General features: G+C 36.1%; 1 protein-coding gene across 4 annotated transcripts in view; it reads right to left on the bottom strand.

Moving 5' to 3' along the window:
- USP9X (ubiquitin specific peptidase 9 X-linked) overlaps nucleotides 1–21,780 on the bottom strand; it is a 103,838-nt gene that overhangs the window by 17,971 nt on the left and 64,087 nt on the right. For 3 of the 4 annotated variants that reach the window (XM_054182128.1, XM_054182111.1, XM_054182120.1), the window contains exons 24-33: nucleotides 19,510–19,635; nucleotides 16,870–16,995; nucleotides 13,384–13,550; nucleotides 7,397–7,505; nucleotides 6,667–6,813; nucleotides 6,400–6,546; nucleotides 5,381–5,603; nucleotides 2,824–3,044; nucleotides 2,237–2,427; nucleotides 1,613–1,786 (exon numbers count right to left, since the gene is read on the bottom strand). In XM_054182128.1, the coding sequence (XP_054038103.1) occupies nucleotides 1,613–1,786; nucleotides 2,237–2,427; nucleotides 2,824–3,044; nucleotides 5,381–5,603; nucleotides 6,400–6,546; nucleotides 6,667–6,813; nucleotides 7,397–7,505; nucleotides 13,384–13,550; nucleotides 16,870–16,995; nucleotides 19,510–19,635 (1,631 nt within the window). The remainder of the gene's footprint in view (nucleotides 1–1,612; nucleotides 1,787–2,236; nucleotides 2,428–2,823; nucleotides 3,045–5,380; nucleotides 5,604–6,399; nucleotides 6,547–6,666; nucleotides 6,814–7,396; nucleotides 7,506–13,383; nucleotides 13,551–16,869; nucleotides 16,996–19,509; nucleotides 19,636–21,780) is intronic. The other variant, XM_054182137.1, reaches the window with a different exon arrangement.

The raw sequence follows: 21,780 nt of genomic DNA, 5'->3' as shown, positions 1-21,780 counted from the left end.
CTTTGACTTACTGTGTTCTGATATAACCTTCAAAAAAATTCCTAGCAATGAACCAGCAATGCTGGAGAGACACCCAGTGAAGACATCTTGGAAACAATTTTTTTTTTTTAAATAAAGAAGCAATGAATAAATTTAAAAAAGCTGCATCTATTCCAACATAACTCTGCAGGGCTTGTTTCTCTTATATGCAGTCAAGCATACAAAGGGTTTTATAACAATAAATAAATTAATATTTAAGAACACATCCAAAGTAGTAATATCCATTCATCTATTAATTTACAAATTCAGAAAGGCTGTTAATCTGTCACACCCCAATCCAACAGTTTAGTTTATCACCAGTATTTTCCTCCCTAAACTACAATCAGGGCAACATTTTTATGAAGTACAATTACGCAAATCCAGAGTTCCAGAAGACAGGTAATACTTCAGGATAGTACATAATACAAGGAATGAATGGTAACTCATGTTGCTTCACATCTGTACCTTCCGTTTAATTACCCATTGAATATAAAATAATACGAGTGCTTTCATTTTATCTTGCAGTATTTCAACTTACTTCTGGTCACACATTTTCACCCATGAAACTTAAGATGTTCCACTTGTAAGTTCTAATTCACACATGAGCTCAACTGAAGTTGAAAGATTACCACAATAAAATCAGTTTGTGTCAGTGTTTTTTCCTGTATTTTAATTGATAATTGAAGGATAACACTAAAGGATCAACTTTCACACTACAGAGAATTTGCAACGGTAGTGTTTGGAGAGATCTGTATCATTTAAGAATCACACAAACTGAAAGATGTGGTGAACAGTAAGAAGTTAGTGATAAAAAATTTAACACTATAATAAAAAAAGCCAAGCGTTGAAAAAGAACAAGTCCATCATCAGGCCATCTTGAATCTTGCACACAATTCTAATCATCCACCTCAAAAGGGATACAGAAGAAAAAGTCTAGAAAAGTACTTCACAATGCCTAGTTCTACTCTTTCGCTACACATTTGTCATTGATCACCATCACCAAGAGAGTGGGCTACAGACCTACAGTCTGATTTGGTATGGGTGTTTTTTTACATATCCTACATGAAGCTGAATTTCAGTATTCACATTTGAAGTTAAATTAAGAACACCGCAGAAATCTTAAGATAAACTTTATACATCATTCTTCTTAATTACAGCTTGCACTGTGAGTATGAATGGGGTTTTGCTCACTGGAATTAAAAATTCATACTTGCGTCAGGTCTACCACACGCTATGGAAGACAGAGGACAGCAACAGCTGTTGGTCATGGCTTCAAATTTTATACATTGCATTTGGTCCCTAAGTTGTTTTCCACTTTTAACATGAAAAAGCTATATTTTTTCATCCCCTGATCAATACACAATGTTTCCATACAATCTGCTAAGTTGAAGAAATAATGATCAAGTATTTCAAGGCACTTGAAGACAAATTAATGTTCAGGCTGTAGAAAAAACCAAGGTAGCAAATTCTATTACCTTTTAAAAAAAAGCAAAACTACAATCACCACAAACCCCCCACTTTTGACTCCTTAGTCACTTCTATACAGATACACAGGTTGTTTTTCTGTAAGAAAGGGAGAATCTTAAACACTTACCGATGTGGGCATCCTTGACAAATCTTCTGATCAGCAAAGGACCCTCCTAAAACTTTACTTAACATTGCTGGATGGCCCAAAGCTTTTAAAGCTTCATCTAAACTGTCCACCAAGGAATTAAAAAATTCTAAAGCATCATGTTGTTCACGTAGATTTACAGGTTCACCCCAAAGTCTGAAAACAAAAGCACATTCTTGTCAAATATTTTTTGTTTTGTTCACCAACGATTTATTTTCAAAAAAAATACCATTCAAGCTATTAATTTCTTCTTCTTAGGGGGCAACACCATTTATTGGTTTGTGATGTAGTATACCAACCGTTATTCTGTCCCCGACAGTTACTTACTAATAAATAAAAACAACCTTTTGTGTGTAACTTCATATTTAATTCAAAGTCTTGATATCAAGGTTAAGAACTGCTAGAATTCAAAACAACCATCTTGCTGTAAATTTTGGTTTATTAACAGACTTCTACAGAATGGTAAAGAGGTAAGGTAACAGATACAATGCTGCACAAGTTCTCCTAATTTACACTTAATATCACTATAATTTCTTCTACTATGGTTAGTTTTGTTGCATTTCAGTGGTCCAGTGAACAGACATCAATACTACATTTTTCATTTACCTAAATTGTTTCCAAAACCCTCTTGGTACATAGTACTGTAGCCTGGAAGCTGCTAAATGACCAAAAATTACTTGGAGATGCCTCAGAACTCCAATATTGTATTCTTTTCTATCTTCTGTTTTACTCAGAGCTGGTTTGTCTTCATACTGGTGTGGATAACCAAACACATCATCTCGTGGGTCAACATTACTCTGAAAAACAGAAGCAAATTTGTGCAATTAACTTTGATACCTAGCTGTCTCATAGCTAGCTGTATCCCTGGTTTAATTTAACAACCTACAGTGTTTCACATTCTCATCTGAAGAAACAAGTAATATCTTTGTATGCATTAACAGTTCTAGCAGCAGAAGTGGTGTATGGTGCTTTCAAGTACAAATCCATGAGGAGGAGGGTCTGCAAACCTCGCTACTTGGATCTTTTGAACTGCCTCTCTGGCAGCAAGCCTTATTCAAGTAAGAAATATTAAGCTATTGTCCCCACTGCTAGCAGTAGAACACAACATGATGAGCAACTTAAATTTGTTACAACCTTTTCATAAAAATGAATTCTATTTTAAAGATAAGCAAGTTCTACGTAATTAAATTTACCTCGTTGTCCTGCTTTTCATCCCCAGACATGTCATCGTCTACATCACTGCCTGTGCCTTCAATTGCAAGAATCCCATTCCTGATGGCTGGAATCATGTACAGCTGCTGAATGACAGAATTCATGTAACAAGTGGCACCGGCATTTTTTAGTCCCACAAATCCCTTTGGCGGCCGAGGCCCAACCGGTGGTAGATATTCCCATTCTGTAAGCGCTTCACAAGCTAAAAGAAAAAAGCAGAATGTGATTAGGAAACTGTTCTGTTATAAAAGAATTAGACCATCAATGCAGTACAAAGGACAGTTGCATAAAACTAGTATTAGTCCATGTCACACTGCAGTTTAATAAAACAAATGTTCCACCAGAAAACTTAATTGCTAAAATTAACACAACTTCTATGAACGATAGTTCTACCTTAACATTACACCATTTTCTTGTACTACATAACTAAGAAGATGGCCGGAAAAAAATTCAGTCTATTTAGGTATCAAACAGAAGCCTTCCCTCAATACCAGCAAGTTTCTTAGCTGAAGAATTCAGTTGAACTAATGTAGAATATATAATCAATTTATAAACTTTTCACAAATCTATAATCCTTTTAAAATTATAGTATTTCACTTATGCTTCACTTTTCCTTGCCAGGATGGGAAACAGTTTTAGACAATGCTATCTGTATGACTCATGATAGGTTTTTTTCCTCCTGAGTCTTCTCCCTCAGACCTCTCACATGTCTTCAGAGTACGTTTACAGTCACGGATTTCCTATGCTAATGTGTTGTTCTGTGGTTCTTAACACAAAAAATTCTGATGTAAAAGAAAGTAAGAGAGCATGCATGTTCACAAGCAAGCTTTACGTGGTATATGAAACACACAGCATGCACAGTTCATACATGTGTTCTCTCTTCTGGCTGATGTACCATAGAGACCTGGCATTCTATCGTGCTTACCAAATATCTGAGTAAAAGGAAATGCCACAAAATCCTTCCAATTGTGAGGTGGTATGAAATACACTACTTTCCAATAGAAAAGGGTGAAGAAAAAAGGCTGGGGGGGGGAACTATAAAGCTGCCCTTTTCATTGGTTCATTTGAGATGGAATCAAACACGAAGAGACTGAAAAACTAACTCAAACGACTCATGATATCACCAACTAGGCAAGTACCACTGTCATTTTGAGAGACAGTGGACAACTCCCACTATGAGATACTACTTCTAGTTGCTTATTAATTTTGCTAAACTATACAAGTTTAAACATTCTGTTAAATCACAGAATAGTTTGGGTTGGAAGGAACCTTTAATGATCATTTAAGTCCAACCCCCTCCCCCCCTCTGCCATGGGCAGGGACTTCTTTCACTAGACCAGGTTGCTCAAAGCCCCATCCAGCCTGGCCTTGAACACTTCCAACAATGGGACATCCACAACTTCTCTGGGCAACTCGTTCTAGTGTCTCACCAGCCTTATTGTAAAAAATTTCTTTATGTTCAATTTAAATTTATGCCCTTTTCAGTTTAGAATTGTTGCCCCTTGTCCTATCACTACAGGCGCTGGTAAAAAGTCCCTCTTCATCTTTCTTATAAGCCCCCTTCGTGTATCAAAAGACTGCAAAAAGGTCTTCCCAGAGTCTTCTCTTCTCCAGGCTGAACAACCTCAACTCTCTCAGCCTTTCTCGCCGTATCAGCTTGAGTTTGGTGTGTGTTGTCCCCTTCTTCCCCTGCCCTTTTCTTTCCCTGTTAATACTACAGCTAAAATGGCTTAGCTATCCCATTTAGGGCTGCAGAAAATACTCTCCTGTTTGTTTGCTTTTAAGAAAGTCTTACATGCTTTTTATTGATAAAAAAATCTGTGTTAAGTATGTGCCTTTTGTCATCCTTGTGAAAATTAGCCCAAGTTTCATTTGACTATTGGCTTTTGAAACACTAACATTTGTAAGTTTTTGTACATACGGCAATTTATATAATCTTTCTTGTTCTTTAAGTGCAGAGCTGTAGTAAGACAAGGCCAAAACTGAGAGAACAAACATTTGAGAAAGGACTATGACAAGCAGAGAATGAGTACAGAGCTAAAAAGGGAGACAGGACAGTGGGCCTGTGTCTGTGTGCAGACAATGATGACAAGTTAGGTGAACAACCAAGAGACTGGCACTAAAACTAAGCTGAAGATACCTGATGAGGTTCTGGGATTGGTTAGGCAGAGCCTGAAACGATGAGACAAAAGTAGAAGATACAGACTGAATGACGTTCCTGGGAGCTAGTACAGACAAAGGGGAGTAGCCGGAGATTGGGGTAGGAAGGGTCAGACTGTGTAAGTGACTGGAGGCAGAACTTGGATGCAACCACGTAATGCAAGTCACTACATTTACTGCATAAAGAACAACAAATAAAGGCTACACTATCAAACTTCACTAAATTTTTGACAGCCTGACTTTGCAACATTAAAAGTAGCCAAAAACCAACTACAAACCAAAATACCCAACGTCTAGTTCAGTTAATAATATAAACAAAACCTATACATTATATATATATTAAAAAGTAGAAAATAGATAATTAAAAGTATTACATACTAGTGATTGCTGTACCTATGTAATACATTTCAGTCAAGGTGTCTACTATCTGTTTGAGATTTCGGACACATCCAACTGCTAGTGCAACTAGTAGCTCAAAACCAGCATTAATAGTAGCTGGTGAACTACAGACGGGTATGGCCTGCTCAGCAGGCAATTCTCCATTTCTCATGTATTGTAGATAAACATTGGATGCTGGAAAGATGAAATCATCTATCAACTCCTGAAAAAAAAACCAAAAGAAAATCAAATCACCTGTTTCCATAAAAATGCACACTACTTTATAACAGAATAAGTTATATAAACGATCGTCTGAGAACTAAAAGGGTACCTAAAAAAACCCCCAAGAGTTAGAATTGAGACCATCATAACAAGCTTTTAAATTTACAACAGAATAACTCCACCCAGAAGTGGTTCCCTGCAAACAAAACCCCCCCCGCCAAGTTAAAAATAAATCTGTATCATTATTGCTGATTGGTAAAAAATTTCTTTTGCCAAGTCAGTTTTATCTACAAAGCTCTTTATCAATTAGTGCTGAAAAAAACAACATTGCTGTTGTATAATATCAGAGGTACAAAGGCAACACAATTTGATTAAAGAGGCGCTCAGATGTCATGCATTTGTTCAAACCTGCCATAAACATTAATAGCACTAATTAAGAACATGTGGAGAAAAGACAATACAGGGGTAATGCAAGAAAGCAGTCCTGCACAGGACTATCCTGTATCTAGCTCACTACCCTTGTGCGATATTTGCCGAGCCTGGGAACGACAGCTCCCTAGGTTACAGCAACTTCATACACAGTGGTTCCGAAGAATGAGAATGATAAGTACTCTTATGAATGAAACGAGTAATTTTTTAAAAAAAGTATTTTTAAGGAAAACACTAAATTCCAAGTAGAAGCCCTTGTCAAACAGTTAAAATTGGGACCTTTTATGGTTACAGACCACAAGATGCATAGTTTCTTTTTACCTATTTATAGTTAAAAAAAAAATAAAATTCAAAAAACTTTAACTTACTTTAATGAGATTAGCACCTCCTTTTTCACAACCAATATGGTATTTCTTCTCAGGTGTCTGGAATGCTAACAACTCTTTTGTTACACCAAGGTGACCCTCTAAGATAGTTTCTTCAACACCTGTTTCCCCTGTTCTTTTTACTTCATCCTGCCATTTAAGAGAAAGTTATGATAATCTAAATAATATATGCTTCCAGGCTTAAAACTGTACTTTACAACAAAGCAGCAAAAAGCTGATTATCAGAAATAAATTGATCTTAAAACTTACCCTAATCCTCTTAAGCCAGTCAATTTCATTATTGAGAAGAACTTCAGCATTAGGTACGTTAATATTACTGTTGTAAGCATAGTTAAGAAGATGTCTTAAGAGAGTGAAGTAGTCTCCAGAATGCTTAGCTCGCTCTCTTGCAGTACTCTATGTAAAGCAAAAACAAATGATGTATAATTCATACACACTTCTACTTATAGTGCAACACAAACATATTTTCCCTAAAACTGTCAGTAAATACGAAAGAAGCGTAAGATCATTTTTAATCTTTTAGAAGTTTACCATTGTATTTAGCTGTTAATGAACGACTTCTGGACTATTTTAGTAGCAATTTCTATACCTGAATGGGAAACAAACAGTGAAGTGATCAAATGTTCAAGAGAGCCGTGAGCATGCAGAATTGAAAAGCCTTGGCAGGCCCAGTAAAAGAAAGCAATAACTGTAGGTATCTAATCCACTAATGATTTTTACTTGAAGGTTAGCATTTATTGAAGATCAGATGCATATATTAAAGCTTATTGTTCATGTTCTTATCAGAAAATGCAAAAAAAATCCCTTTCCCCCTCACGTATCTCAAATTGAAATCGACTGTGCTGCTTGCCTATAGGTCAAAAGGAAATATTTTAGCGACTGCTGTTAATAGAAATTTGCCTTTTCTTGTAGATATTTTGTCCTACTACTTTTTGCAGAAATTCACATTGTACTGAAGCTTTTACCTCTAAAAACTTACCCCTAGAACAGTAAACAGCAGGGTAATGAAGAAAAGGAGAGGTCTCTGTCCCATGCAACACCTGGTAGCCATTAAAAAGAATTGCTCCTGTGCCATCTGACGAACAGTTCTGGAAATAATTTAATAGAAACATTAAATACAATCTCCTTATCCAAACAGGACATTAAAAAAACCCAAACAATTAAATTTGCGCTTATCTGCTAAATTCCATTTTTTAAAACTGCACATCACCTAATACATGGGTATACTTTAATTATTCACTACCCATCATATTGTTTCTCCTTGTAGTGAAACTTTAGACACATGGATTACTGTTACAAAACCTGTTCTACAAATCAAGTACTTAAAGGTAAAAAGAAAAAGAAACTTACCAGCACCTAACCACTAAACTTTCACAACTGCCAGCAATTATTGGATAACACAACAAGCAATTTGCAATCCTAAATAAATGTTTCTGTTTTTTTCTAATCCAGCACCAGCTATGCCTGAAAGTCTAAAAAGAACTACCCTAGTAAAATTGCTCTTATTTATCGCTACAGAAGTTTGTTAAGCGTCTATGAAATGATCAAAATTTATCATTAGTAAGAAATGAGAAAAGACAACGCCCTGAAAATTCAAGTGGCTAGAACTAAAGGAAAGTTTCCATCTAAGAACTTAATTTAACCACTGGAATAATGATGGAATGGATAAGCTTAAGGAAAAAAATATATTTCAGGTAAACCCTATTCTTTCAAGTGGTAAGATTAATTGTCTGAGCACTGTATCTTGTAAAAACCGTCAGAAACAACTCTGCTTGGGTGGGGAGAGAATACAAATGAATGCTGTGCTTTATGAAAGTATCTCAACGTATAAGAAACTGAATTTTACAGTGTCTTTTTGGTGTGGTGGTCATTGTTTTCTGCCCATGACGTCACTGTGGAAAGCGCACTAAAGAATTCTATCTCCTTCAGAGTTCTTTCATGTGCTATTAATTGTGCTTCAAAGACATGCAAGAATGACCATGAGGTCAGAGCAAAGATGCACCTAGCTCAGCACCCTGTCTCTGGTGTACACCTAGGAAAATGCACAAGAGGGAAGCATGCAGTGACACTTCTCCAGAATGTTCTCTCAGCTTCTAACAATCTGTGGTTCAGAAAGACTACCAAAAACAGTATTTCATAGCCCTCACTGGACAAATTAATGAAAAAAAGCCTCAAACTGTTTCCAAACTGAAGGTTTGCATTGCTTAAATGTTATGCTCAAGAAGTTCTAACACAAAGAAACACTGTTCTCTATTTATTCTCCCTTTGCTACTTCTGATTTTAAAGGTCTCTGTGGTATTCTCCTCCCACCATTTATCTCTTCTCCAATACAAAGTGCCCCAAGCTATTCAGCTGTTCCTCAGATGGAAGTAATTTCAGAGCTTTGATCTCCCTTGTCACCCTTCTCTGATCTTTGCAAGCACTACTATATTGCTTCGAGTTGCAAAAGACCATGGGGTGGAGGGGGGTCTGTTTTGTTCTTAATAATAATTGACATTTTATGGGATCTGATTGCTGCACTGATGTTTTCATAAAACTTCTCACAGAAATTTCTTTTAAGATGCAACCCTTCAACTGCTTGGGACACCTCACACAGGCACTCCTCAGGTTAATGCACTTAAAGGCAGAATGAAATAGATAAAGGTGGTATTTTCCTAAAGTGAGAAATGTGACCAAGGAACCACATACTTCACACTGTTATGTCCCTGAGGAGTATGCAGCATTTGAAGACAAGTAGTATATTTTCGCAAGGCTATAACGATCTAAAAGCTTTTAAGGAACCATGGGAGGGAGGCAGCTGCCTGAACACAGGCATCTACTGCCACGTTAGACACCATGACAACAGCGTAGAGCTGGCAGAGAGGACACGAACTGCATGATGAACTCGCACTCACCTGGTGAAACAGCTGGAGGCCAAATGCCCCCATTAAGGCAGGCAACCTGAATCCTGTCCTACTGAGAGCTCCAGGAGATACAGATCTCTGTTTAGTTAACAGAAGTCAGCCTCTTGAATGGGTGTAAGTGCCATTGCTTTACACAGGCAGTAAGAATTTTTATTTATTTCAGACATACATGTATGACCATCAAACACTTTGCAGCCATTAGCAGAATACTTCTAGGTTCCAGGATCATTTAGGACTAACTGTTCGGCTATCTAATGTTGACTAAGCCAGTCTTGTGTTCAGGGGCGACCACTATAAAATCAATTACCTTAGAGAGCAATAACTGCTCTAGTATTTAGTATTAAACATTTTGCATTCTGTTTCTCAATTTATGGGTAGCATGATCATGCTATGAGGCAACAGCAGAAGTTCCATACAATCTCAACCTCTGAAAGAAACAAACAAAACCCAACAATCCATCTCATCTTTTCCAGAATGATGATGTTTGTGAGATCTGAACTTGATCATCTTCCTTGTCTTTTATGGCGCACCAAAAACATTTTCTCACATGCGTATTTTTGTTCACATTGTTCTCTGATTGAGGACAAGAGATTAGAGAACAATAGTTGAAAATGGCAGGATAGTCAGAATTCTGTCTGGTATTTGCTAAACTATCTCTGAACTGAAAACACTAAATTTGTTTCCACATTAATACAGAAGAGGCAAATTTTTTATAGCTTAGTTCAACTTTGCTGTCTTCATTTTGAAAGTGGTCTTCCATTTTTTACTCATGTTTATGCTATTCTAACCATCACGTAATAAGGAATAGTTGCATTCTAAGTGAGATTGTCGTATGTATCTGAAGTTTTACAAGCGTATGAGTAAAAAACTCAATGATTAGCTTCTTGTACTGACAGTATGAACCATACAATAAATTCAGCTCATTTCCCATTCTGGTGGAGAAAGAAGGCAGAGATAAGGAGCTGAGCAGCAGTCCACCTAGATAAAGAGAAGCCCTTAAAAATTCTACCCCCTCTGACAAAAAAACCCCAAACAAACCCCATTCATCAATGCTACTCTCATTTTTAAAGGGCAAAATACCTGGGGAATTAAGCCACTGCTGTTCAGACTTGGGCTGACGTGGCAATAAAACATTTGGAAAAAGAAGCCCCAGCTTGGGGACACATCTAGTTTCTTACAGTATTTTAGGAAGAAAAGTACAACAGTCAACTATTCACTAGGCGCAACAGTGTGAAATAGTTGGGGTTCAGATTCAGTCAAAGCTCAAATCAGCAAGAAAAGTAACCATTGGAAGAGACTTTCAAAACCATGACAGATACTCCCATCTGTAAATCAAGACTGTAGGTTTAGCTAAGAAGACCTTCTACCTCCATCACAAACTGTGTTAGGACAGAACCTGCACAATGAAATTCAGAGACTAAACTGTTCAAGACTTACAGATTTTGAAGTTCCTGATTTGAACCAATGGTTCACTTCCTTGGTGAAATATGACTAGAACAGAAAAATCCTCACAAATCTGCAGTTTTCAAAGACTGAAAGAGTGGGAACAAGTCATCTTTGATGTATGTTTGTCACTGGCACTATTCTGTTTGTCAGAACATTGCTACCTTACTAGTAACTATTTTAATATTTTACATTGTGCTGTCAATACAAAACAAAGCAGACTAATCATTTTTTGTAACCAATTAACAATTAAATGTACTCATTCTATGGGGGGGTGTTTGTTTTTGTGTTCCTTTTTTTGTTTTTAAGTAAACATTAACACAGCTACTCTGTGAGTTCTTGCAGCATTTTTGAAGTGGGGAGGATCACAAAATAGATTCATAGTAACAAAAGAATATCCCAGTATTTTCTTCTTTCAGTTATTCTTAATGACAAAATCTTGGCTTATTAACCCAAACTAGTGAAAGTGATAGCAAATAAGAAACTTTTCACCCTGACAGCTGATAAATGGTGTCAGAGATAAAAACAAAAGGACAGAGCTACCTAGCTGTGATGACAGCTTTCCAGCCCACATAAAGTGACAAGAATCTCAGCTTGTGATATTCAAAGCTTAAAGAAAGGTTTTAAGACCCTTTCATGAGAGACATGTCACACCAGAAGCAGCCCCAGAAGCTTTAATGTTGCCATTAATACACTGCCAATAAATAAGCATGGAGATCACACAGATCTGGCCACTATATTAGATAATAATCTTTAAGTTCTCCAAAGCCGATTATTTGTGCAAACACACTTCTTATTTACAAAGTAAACCTTGAGAACTGCTCACTGAACTTAATATGCAAAGAAATACTTCTGTCTGCAAAGTGTTAGATACCAAACACTAACTGATATATAAACAAATGCTGGTGAACATTTGAGAAATGTCACTTAAATTTCAAGTACAATGCCAGAAAGTCAGATAACTACAGTGAAATTTATTATAAAAATCATCACTCATTAACTACAGTTGTACAATTAAGATCATGTAAAAAAGCCACAAATCTGAGTTATCTTTGGACCCACATCAAAAAAAGCAAAGGATGGGGCAGCAGTAACACTTGCCCAGGCTATTCAGCTGTACTGGTACTCCAAATTTGACATGTGGCCAACATACACTTACTGTCAAAATAGTAACTTGATACCAACTGTTGACAGTTTTAAAAATAAAATTTAGTGATTTCTTACTCATCAGCCTTGAAAGTTACCAAAAATAGTGAAAGACAGCTTGCTTCATTTAACGTGTAAAATTACAACGTACATTTGTCAGCATGTTTTGTTAAACTTATCTAACTTAAGTGATAATAACAAGCTTCAGTGAAGCTGAAAATTCAATAACCTTTATCACAGGTTGCAAAGTAATAAAGCTTGTGGGATTTTGACAATAACACTTCACATTTTCACCAACGTGTGCAAATAATTCATTGTAAAGGGATACTTTGATGATACTATTGATCCTTTTTTATGGTTCGTATTTGTGAACATAAGACTTTTCAACTTGTTCTATCTAGAAAAGTAAAAAAACCCAAAACATGGTGCTGAAATTCTGACCTCAGTCATCTCAGAGCATCACAATCTCACTCCACTTAAAATGTACTGAAAGGCTCAGACAACACTAATTTCTGATCTCTGTCATTTCCCAAAGACAAGTTAAAATATTCATGGAACAACACTGGAGATATCTTAGAAAACTAGAATTAAATCTTTAGTAACTGTTCAAAGCTTTAAGTTTAATAACAACATAGAAAACCCTTCCACCTGGATGGCTCTGAAAAATACACATCCCAATAGTCCACATCACAATTTCGGATGGGCTAAAAGTCACAAGACATCCATCATACAGATGCTATATTGTGCAGAGGCTGTCTAGGGAGAACTGTAAGAAAAGCGTGGAGACAACAGGAGATCCCTGAACTCTATGACAGGACTGCAGGACAACTGAACCACATTGGTCTTGGCAGCCCCTGCTGGTTTTCCCCGTCCATCTGACCTACAACAGTGCTAAGGGTTCCACCAAGATGCTGCTACTGCACCAGGTGACAGCTCCAATGCGACAGCTCTATGTAAAACGTAAGTATCATGAAGAGTCACAAGTGTATCACCCCAATGCAAGAAAACCACAGCATTAAATCTTATCTTCCTCCTCTCCTCAAACCGCTAGTATTGTCTCTTGTCTTTACTTATCAGAAAAAGTATAGGAAAGCTCTTCTATACCTAAGTCACTCAAATATTCTACTATAATGTGTATTCACATAATTTCTGAAAAACATAAAGTACCCATTATTTTATTCTAAAGAAATTGTTCTAAAGCCATCAGTAGCACATTATCAAGCATCCATCTGGCTTTACAATATCCTCCTTATTAAACAAAGAAATAGCAGCTGATACAGCTACCACTTCAGGATAGGTATCCAAATTACAGAATTATATTGCTAAACAATAAATTAAGACAACTGCAGAAAAATCACTTAAATAAGAAGTCATTGCTCTGCATGTAGTCTTTATATTAATTTTTGAATTGTAAAATAATACATGTGATTAAAAAAAACAAGCACAAAAAAAAGCCCACACCACCAAGACTTACTTGCTGTGACAGTGCAATAGCAAATCAATGATAAATGTCTGCCATGCCTTTTCTTTACTGAGTGCATCCAGTGCCGTTGGAATCAAAGCAAAACACAGGGTCATCACCTCCAATGCTTCACAGCAAACTTGTTCATCTTCCATGTCTGGTTCATTTCCTGCATTTGTCTGTGAAAATAAACAAGCAAGCACAAAGTGGGTCTAGAAAAAAGTCCTGAGAAACCCAGCTGGCTCCAAGGTACATACACTAAATACAAACACAAACCACAAAGTTGTATACTAAGTGATTATCAGTGCCAAGTATTTTATGCACTCCACTCAGATGTGACTCAAAGCACTATGCGGGACGGCCTGAACTTCCAGTACTGTGTTTCTCAAAGGAGGATTCCAAGCATGAACTTAAGGAGCCAGAAGTTAAATAGGAAGCTTGTAGGTAAAAGTTATGTTAGTTAGTACTGTCGCATTTTTTTTGTTGGTTTGTATTCAGGTTTTGTTTGCTTGTTTTTTTAATTTTTAAATAAGACGCTTTTCTTCACTACTCAGAACCTGGAGTTTAAAGCTTTGGAAACAGTTACTATTGAAACCGAGAAAAGCTGCAGAAAGGCTGTAGTGCTGTATAACTTGTCCAGAAGTCCAGTTTTACAAAGCTTCGATACTCAAAACTTACTTGACCAAAAGCTTCTTAATGCTGCTAGAATTTATTCAGCACTTTACTGTTTTTCAGAAACACAAAAGAGTTCAAACAAATTTCAAACATAGCTGCTGTGGTGAATTCTGAAATATGACAGTATTTCTAATCGGTACATAGGTTACTGTTTCAATTAAAGACTTGATTCAAGTGAGTTGATTCAGGTGCATTTTCCCAAAATAAATACTTTGGGGAAAAAAAAAAAGCAAGCCCCCTCCTCCATCTAAGCCAAAATTAATTAGCTTGAAGAAGTTCTGAAGAAATTGAACGCGAGCAGGTTTCAATTTTAATTCATCAGTAAATATGGCTGAAAGTTAGCAGCATTAATCAGAGACATAAAATAAGTATTTGCTTTACACATGGAAAGGTTATCAAGATTAAGTAGGCAGAAAGACGACATGACAATGCAGAAGAGATAACTAATTGTAAACAGCAGCAGAAGAGGACAAAATATGTCTCAGTCTGGCAACAGACACCATTTTGTCTTTGCACAACAGCTAAAAATCAGAGACAGTCAGTACCACTGCAGCAGGAGGATGTGGTAATTCTGACACATCTCAAGACATGAAAGTAAAAGCAGAATGCCTTCAGAGGTTCAGGACTGCACCTGCTCTGCACTGAAGCCCTGTTTGGAAAAGAAAGTTCTTTCTGCATGGGTGCAGGGATCTAGCAGAAAGGCAATGTGCATTTTATACTCAACGAAGTATTTTCCTATACTCAGGCACCAAGAGCTGACGGGGCTGTACAGGCAGCATACTTGAAGTATTTCAAATGGGTACGGGCCTCCTCTGAGCTCATAAAGAAATAGCGGTTTGACACCACTCAAAGTCGCACACAATCTTCTTCAACCACTGAAGGACTCCCACGCCAGAATTTTTTGAGGTAGGAGGCAGAATACACTTCATAAAAAAATATGCTCTCAAAATAATTTATCTTGACATTAAAGTTTAATTGAATTCACCAGTTCAGTTCAGAACCTTCTTAAAGTGCTCAGAACATTCTTTCAGAAGTCATACTTGATGAGGCTATTCTGAAGTGCCTCTTAAAAAAACATTTACCATAGTTGCCTTTCATGTTTTTAGGAATTCTGACACGTCATTCCTAATTCCACAAAATCAGTCTGCTTTTGTTCTTAAACTAACATTTAATGATAAATCCCTGCCTCACAGACTTAGCAAAATGCTCTTACGACCTATGAGTTAAAAGTCTAAGATTTAACGGTCAACTTAGAAAACTGAAAGCATTTTCCATAAAATACTTTCTCTCTAAGCCAGTGTTTGCCAGTCACTGGTATATTCAATCTTTATAAAACTCCAATAGGAGTTACTTCCTCTCATGTATAACCAAACGCAATTCTGTTAAATTAAGAACATGTCTTTCTTGCATCATATTCCTCTGTTTCTGCGATACTTTCCTCTCTTTTAATGTTATTTTAATAAAATGTACTTTATTCCCCCTTCTTATTATTTGTGCAATTTCTTCCACTTTTTAGTCTCAGATTTTTCCCTTCAATTCTTAGTTCCCTTTTGCTTAGGATAAACCAAACGCAGCTACTATTTATTACAAATGTCCATGTAAGTGTCAATAAAAAATAAATAAAACCCACAAAAAAACCTTTGAAGGATGACTGATAATGTACAGCTTAAATGTCACCTATTATAAAGCTTCAATTGTTTGAAGAACAATTTACAGAATTTAACTGTAAAATTTTCAGTCCAAAAATGTCAGGAAAAAAATGTTCAGGTATATTTTCATTTAGATGTATTTTCTCTAGTGCACTACTGCTCTTAAAACATCAAACGTATAGATGTAAGAGCACATCTGCATGTGCCTGGACTGTCACGCTAACTAAATCACTTTCTACATGCAAGTTATATCATCCCAAAAAAACACAACCAAGAAAACCCCAACTTATTTCATGAAGTTATTCTCATAGCAATAGAAGCAGATGCCATTAGACCACTACATAAGCTAAATGCAAAGATGTTGCATTTTCCTGAAGCAAATATTTTTCCTCTAATTGATCAACAGCTAATACACCAAGAAAAAACTTCCCTATACATGCCTTTTCTTTTACTCTCAGGCAGGTATTGACTGATTTTATAAGGCGAATTTTATAACTTGATTTTACAAGGTGAACAAGTGAGGATGTTGCAAGAAAAAAAATCAGTGTCCAAACACAGATTACTATTTCCTGTAACTGTAAACAACATTCATTAAACACAAGGTGTGTGATAACATATATAACCCCCAACTCAAATTATTTGCATAAACCACATTTGAAACCATGAAGATGGTCTACATACATATCTACATTATAAAAGGAAAAAAGCCATATAGGATTAGCAATTATTTAATTTTACCAGTGCTTCAGAGCTAATTTCAGATCAGTTAGATCTTGTTTCTCGTTCTAGACCGCACATATGCTTTAAATCAACTTCTGTAGAATAAACTTTTTAAATTTGAAGACTAGAAAAATTAGCATTGCAAAGAAGTGCTTATTTCTTATGTAGATATGGCATCTAACTGGGCTGAAAATATATTACAGCAGCTTACAGAACTGGTACATTTTTGAATGGACACCAGATTCAAGTTATAATTAAATAGCTACTGAGAAAAGGAATTTGGAAGAGAAGATTAAACTGTGGTATGACAACTGACATACCATACTAGACTCAGAAATACATCATAACCAACATAATTACCTATAAGCTCATCACACTAAGTGTGACGTCCTGACACTCTGCCTTTTGTAAACAAAGGAACAGTTATACAGAGAAGTTGCTTAGGAATTCTTACCTTTTCATAGATTTTACTAATTTCCTCATTCGAGCTGAAAACCAGCTGAACTGACCCACAACCTGATGCCCAAACAATTTTTTGTACTGCCCTAATAACACAGATATCAGGGATGTATTTTGAAGCCTGAAAAAAAGAAAAGAAATAAAACAAAACAACATCAAAATGCAGTTGCAAATAACATTACAATGGATTCTAAATTCTCACAAATGTATTTATAAAAAGTTCAAAATTTAAAAATTTGGAATTTAACAAATAATTTGTCCTTAGATAAAAAAAAGATGCTGCATCTTGAAAAGTATCTGTACTTCACTTATGTAGTATTTCTGTTTTTAATAGAAAGCAGCATGTATTTTAGATATATTACAGAATCTTGTAATGTCACAATTACCAGGAATTACAAGAAAGTGAACATTTTTGATAAGCATCCAGCAACTCTGATTCTGAGTAATATTTAGCAGAAACTACCAACTTCAATGCTGTAACATTCTTGTGTTGGGGATAAAAACCCAAGAACAAACCACCACACATGCATCTGGAAGGCAGTTAGCCTCTTAAGTAATGTGACAAGTTGAAGTTATTTTAGGGTTTGTCCCTCCATGATATTTATTGTGCTAGCTGACAGCTAGACAAACTAACACTTATGAAGTATGTGATTAATATATAAAGGGATTGTTCTATATTCAAGTTATAAAGAGTTTAAAATTAACCACAGATCATGTATCTTATGACTGCAGACTCACTCTTCAGTATTTTCGGCATGGTCAGAGTTAACATCCAATAGTTTCTACTGATAGGCAAACATTACAAAACATGCTACAACCGCCATTATTTATAGTTTGCATCAACTTGCAAAAAAATCCCCAAACCTATCTGGAGTCTATATTCAAAGTAGAACTGTCCAAAAAATGGGCAATCTTTAAAAGCAGATAGCAGACAGTTCTCAAAAATTTCAAATTTCATTTTTCTAATGCTCAGATTTATTTAAAAAAGCAGACTAAGAAGCCTAACTAATAAGCCAGCTGCATCAGGAAAACCTGAACAATGTGCATTCTCGCAACTGATATGGACACTAACAGTAGTTACAGGAAAAATAATAGTTATTTCACCCTTGCCACAAGCAAAGCAACTTTACAGTAAGAGCATCACAAGAAAAATTTATCAGAAAAAGGACACACAGGAAAAGGACATTTTCCCTTTTAATCTCAATTGTAGTTTTAAAATCTTCAATATTCAAAGTTTTTAAAAAGGTGCAATATTTCTTTCCATGGTGTAGTCTTCTGTCTGGCCTACGGAAACCACGTCAGATTTATTTTTTTAAAAATTGTGTGGCCAGTTGAAAAAGAGTCTTTGAGCATCAAAACATTAAAAGAAAAAAAAGTCTTTCAAAGACAAATTACAATTCATATGAAATATAGATCCACAGTTTTCATCATTTCAGAAAATTATAGACAATACTTTAACAGCAATACTGTGTAAACTCTTGTAAAATAGACTCAGATTTTGTTTGCTTTGATGTGCCCGGTAAAAGAAAAAGAATTTATTTATTTATTTAGTAGAGGTCCTCCAAAAAGGACAAAAGCACAATTAAAAATCTTTCTTCTTACCGCACCTCAAAAGACATTTCTTCTGTGGACGGAAGTTAATTAAATCAGAGTTCAAATGGCTGATTTTACACGTACAATCACTGATGGATGCAATACCACCCACTAATGGAAGGCAGATAGTTCAGTCTTGCAGTCTAGTACATTGTGCTTTCTTTAGACACTGCCCAACTTACTGTACTTTCCAACATTAAGATGGCAACACAAGACTACTTTTATTTAGATAGCTCAGAACTGTCTTGGAGATAGCTTTGCAGAGATTCTGTACAGTACAATATCCACTGCTTTCACACTGGAAACTGAGGGATCTCAATTCACTGTGGAAGAGGAAGCGGCAGTAGTTCCGATTTTAGCTTCTGCTGAATTCAGCAGAACTCAATAATGTATTCACTAACATGACTCAATTCCAAATCCAAATGGGGTTCGGTCACACCATACACTACATACAGATAAGACTATTACATTTGCAAAGCACATTGTTTAACCCTATAGAGCTCCACAATCTAAGTTTTGCACTTATATCTTTAATGCGTTTTCCGCATATAAAGACACACGGGCAACAATTTGAGACTTTTTCAGCATTTAGAAATCATGCTCAATACTTAAAAACTTTTCTTTGTTTCTCTTCAAGAAAAGAATGTTACTCAGAAATCAAAACATAAAGGACCAAAAAAAAAAGTATCACAAAAATATTTCCAAAATACACATTAACTTCTTTAAATCTATTACATCAGCTTTCTGAACTTCTGATCTAAGCATAAGATATTCACAATCCGTTAAAGAGCTTGAACAGAACCTTCCTCGTTCACTTAAGCCTCTTTATGCTATTAGACAATGAATTTCATAATTGCATATGGAAACAATTCATTAAATACTTTCAAGTAGTTAACAGCTTATGAACCATATGAACATCACCTAAAATCTTTCACACATTTTAGAAGGAAAACCCAGTCTTATAAAGCAATAAATTTAAGGATTTAAAAAACCCAAAAAGCCTATGGGGAAAAAAAGGTGATACAGAAAGGAATTCACTAACCTCATCAGATATTTGCTGTGCGAGACGTATTGCTACATTTCTTAGCATGCATTCTGAAGTTGGATTAGGAATGTTTTGTAGGGCATTTTGTAGCACCACTGCCTGGTCATGCGTAGCCTGGTTTATCTGGAAGAAAGTATTTCTTATACTTATTTTTACATGGACAAAAGAAAGCAAGAAGATATAAAAACACAAAGTTACTTGTAAAGGTTTAGTAGAAGTAGGTAAGATCTTGGAAGGAAAACTACTTACAGAAACTGCGAACACCAAGAAAAACAAATCTGCTCATTTTCTAATAGATACCATCACATCTGAAGACACCGTATGGTACACAGCATGATCACAGAGTACAAGTAGTTGAGGAGAGGCACTTGCTCAAAACTACTTATGTTTGGGGCTTTGTTTATTATTTCAAGTTAACAGAACATTTAGAATTACAATGCCTCCTTCCCTTTTTGTTGATGTAGGAAAGAAAGGGTTTGCTAAAACAATGGGTGTCCCTCTGGATTAGCTAATAGGGTCCAGACAGAACATGGCTGCAGTGTTCATTATAGTTAAGTACATGTTAAACATCTGAGTTAAAGCACTATTGAAGAATTCTAGTCCAGATTAACCCTCCTGTTCTTTATCATGCTTTCACAGTGGAAACAGCAGGAAGACAAATTTTTATCTTTTCTGTATTGGTTTGAGCATAGAGTTCCTTCTCCTTGGGCTGACAGAGCTGCATAGTTTTGACAGGTCAAATCTTTCCTTCTCATAGGCAAACTTGCTTGAAAAGACTCTGTGTGCTGTGGTTATAAGTTAAAGCTTCTTGTACAAATGAGTTGCTTCATTTTCCAGTACCATTAAATCCAAAAAACCTCTTTCCGATGCTGCTCAAAAGACATTCTGTAAAGTTGGTCTGTAACACCTGGCACTGGTCATATCCCTTTGCTTTGTCAGCTTCACTAAGACACTTGATTCAGCGAGCAAAATTACAGAACTCCCACTGAAGACTGTAATAGAGCTTACACAGTCAACTGGCTAGCAGAAGCAGGCTGTAATATGGGGGCATATGGCTCTATGGGGGCAAAACAGGATCTATGTATACCAGAATACTATGTTTAACAACTTTCTATGAAAGCAAGGAAGAAAATAAAAATTTAAAAGGTCCTAGTGACAGCAGCAGACTGATAACTGGAAGACTGCAGATGCAGAGTCTTGGTTATCTCATTCTCTTAAATACTGATGGAAAGCCAAGAGAGAAAGTTATGCTATGCTACTTATGCTTCAGATATGACAGATGAAAGGTATTTACAAGTCCCACCTCCATCCCCAGGTGTAAACAAAAGATATCAAGACTAAAGTCCTTCAAATAGGATGACAATGACCGCAAGAATAACCACGTTTTTTCCAACAAATCAGCTTATGATAAAGTTAGATGTCTGCAACACTTAACAGTGAACGTCAGTAACCATGGACAATACTACCACCTCTGCAGTGGCCAGCATAAACCTGTTTCAAACAGTACTTCAAGAGTCAACTGATGTTATCTGTGTTCCAAACTGCCTTTTGAATAATCCTCATTAGAAAACAGGGCAGTAAAATTTACTCATTTTGAACAGATGAATGATGGGGTGGCAAACTTTTTTGCTATAAGATGTTTCTATTCTATTCTAACATGAGACATGAAAAGGATCTTCACCTCTTTGTAATCATCAAAAGTTTTGATTTCCTTGAGAAAGAATGAATGTGGTATCTTCCAAAAGTTGGAGCTAACCAGAACAGATACTTATTTTTCAGACTTAAGGGGAACGTACTTCTCTGCTTCAGAGACTGATCTTAGTAAATATTCTTGAAGAAAGTGCTCTGAATTGGTTGATAGTATAGGTTGATAGATTGAGCAACTACTGAGGACAGAACTTCACAAAAGGAAAAAAAAAAAAAAAAAAAAAAGCTGGAATACCTGGAAGCAAATGCCCAAGAAGGACGGCATCAAATTTTAATGTTTGGACTCTATGCTGTACGCCTACTGTAAGAGGGCCGAAATAAAATCTTGACCCACAACATATTTGTCCAGATGTAGGAAAACTAACTAGCCATATTAAACATGCTAAAACCTACTATTATAGACATGTGAGACCACCATTCAGAACACCTGTGTTACACTTTCCCTCTCCAACTCTGAGAAATCTTAAGGTAGGACACCTTTCAACTATCAACACTTAACTTTGCATGTACCTAGATGTTCTCTACAAGTTTCTCCTACAAGCGATGGACAGAATTAGGAAT

This window comes from Rissa tridactyla, chromosome 1 (assembly GCF_028500815.1).
Source record: "Rissa tridactyla isolate bRisTri1 chromosome 1, bRisTri1.patW.cur.20221130, whole genome shotgun sequence".
NCBI classification, from domain to species: domain Eukaryota; kingdom Metazoa; phylum Chordata; class Aves; order Charadriiformes; family Laridae; genus Rissa; species Rissa tridactyla.
The sequence above is the reverse complement of the archived record's forward strand: the minus strand, read 5'-3'. Positions and strand labels throughout refer to the sequence as shown.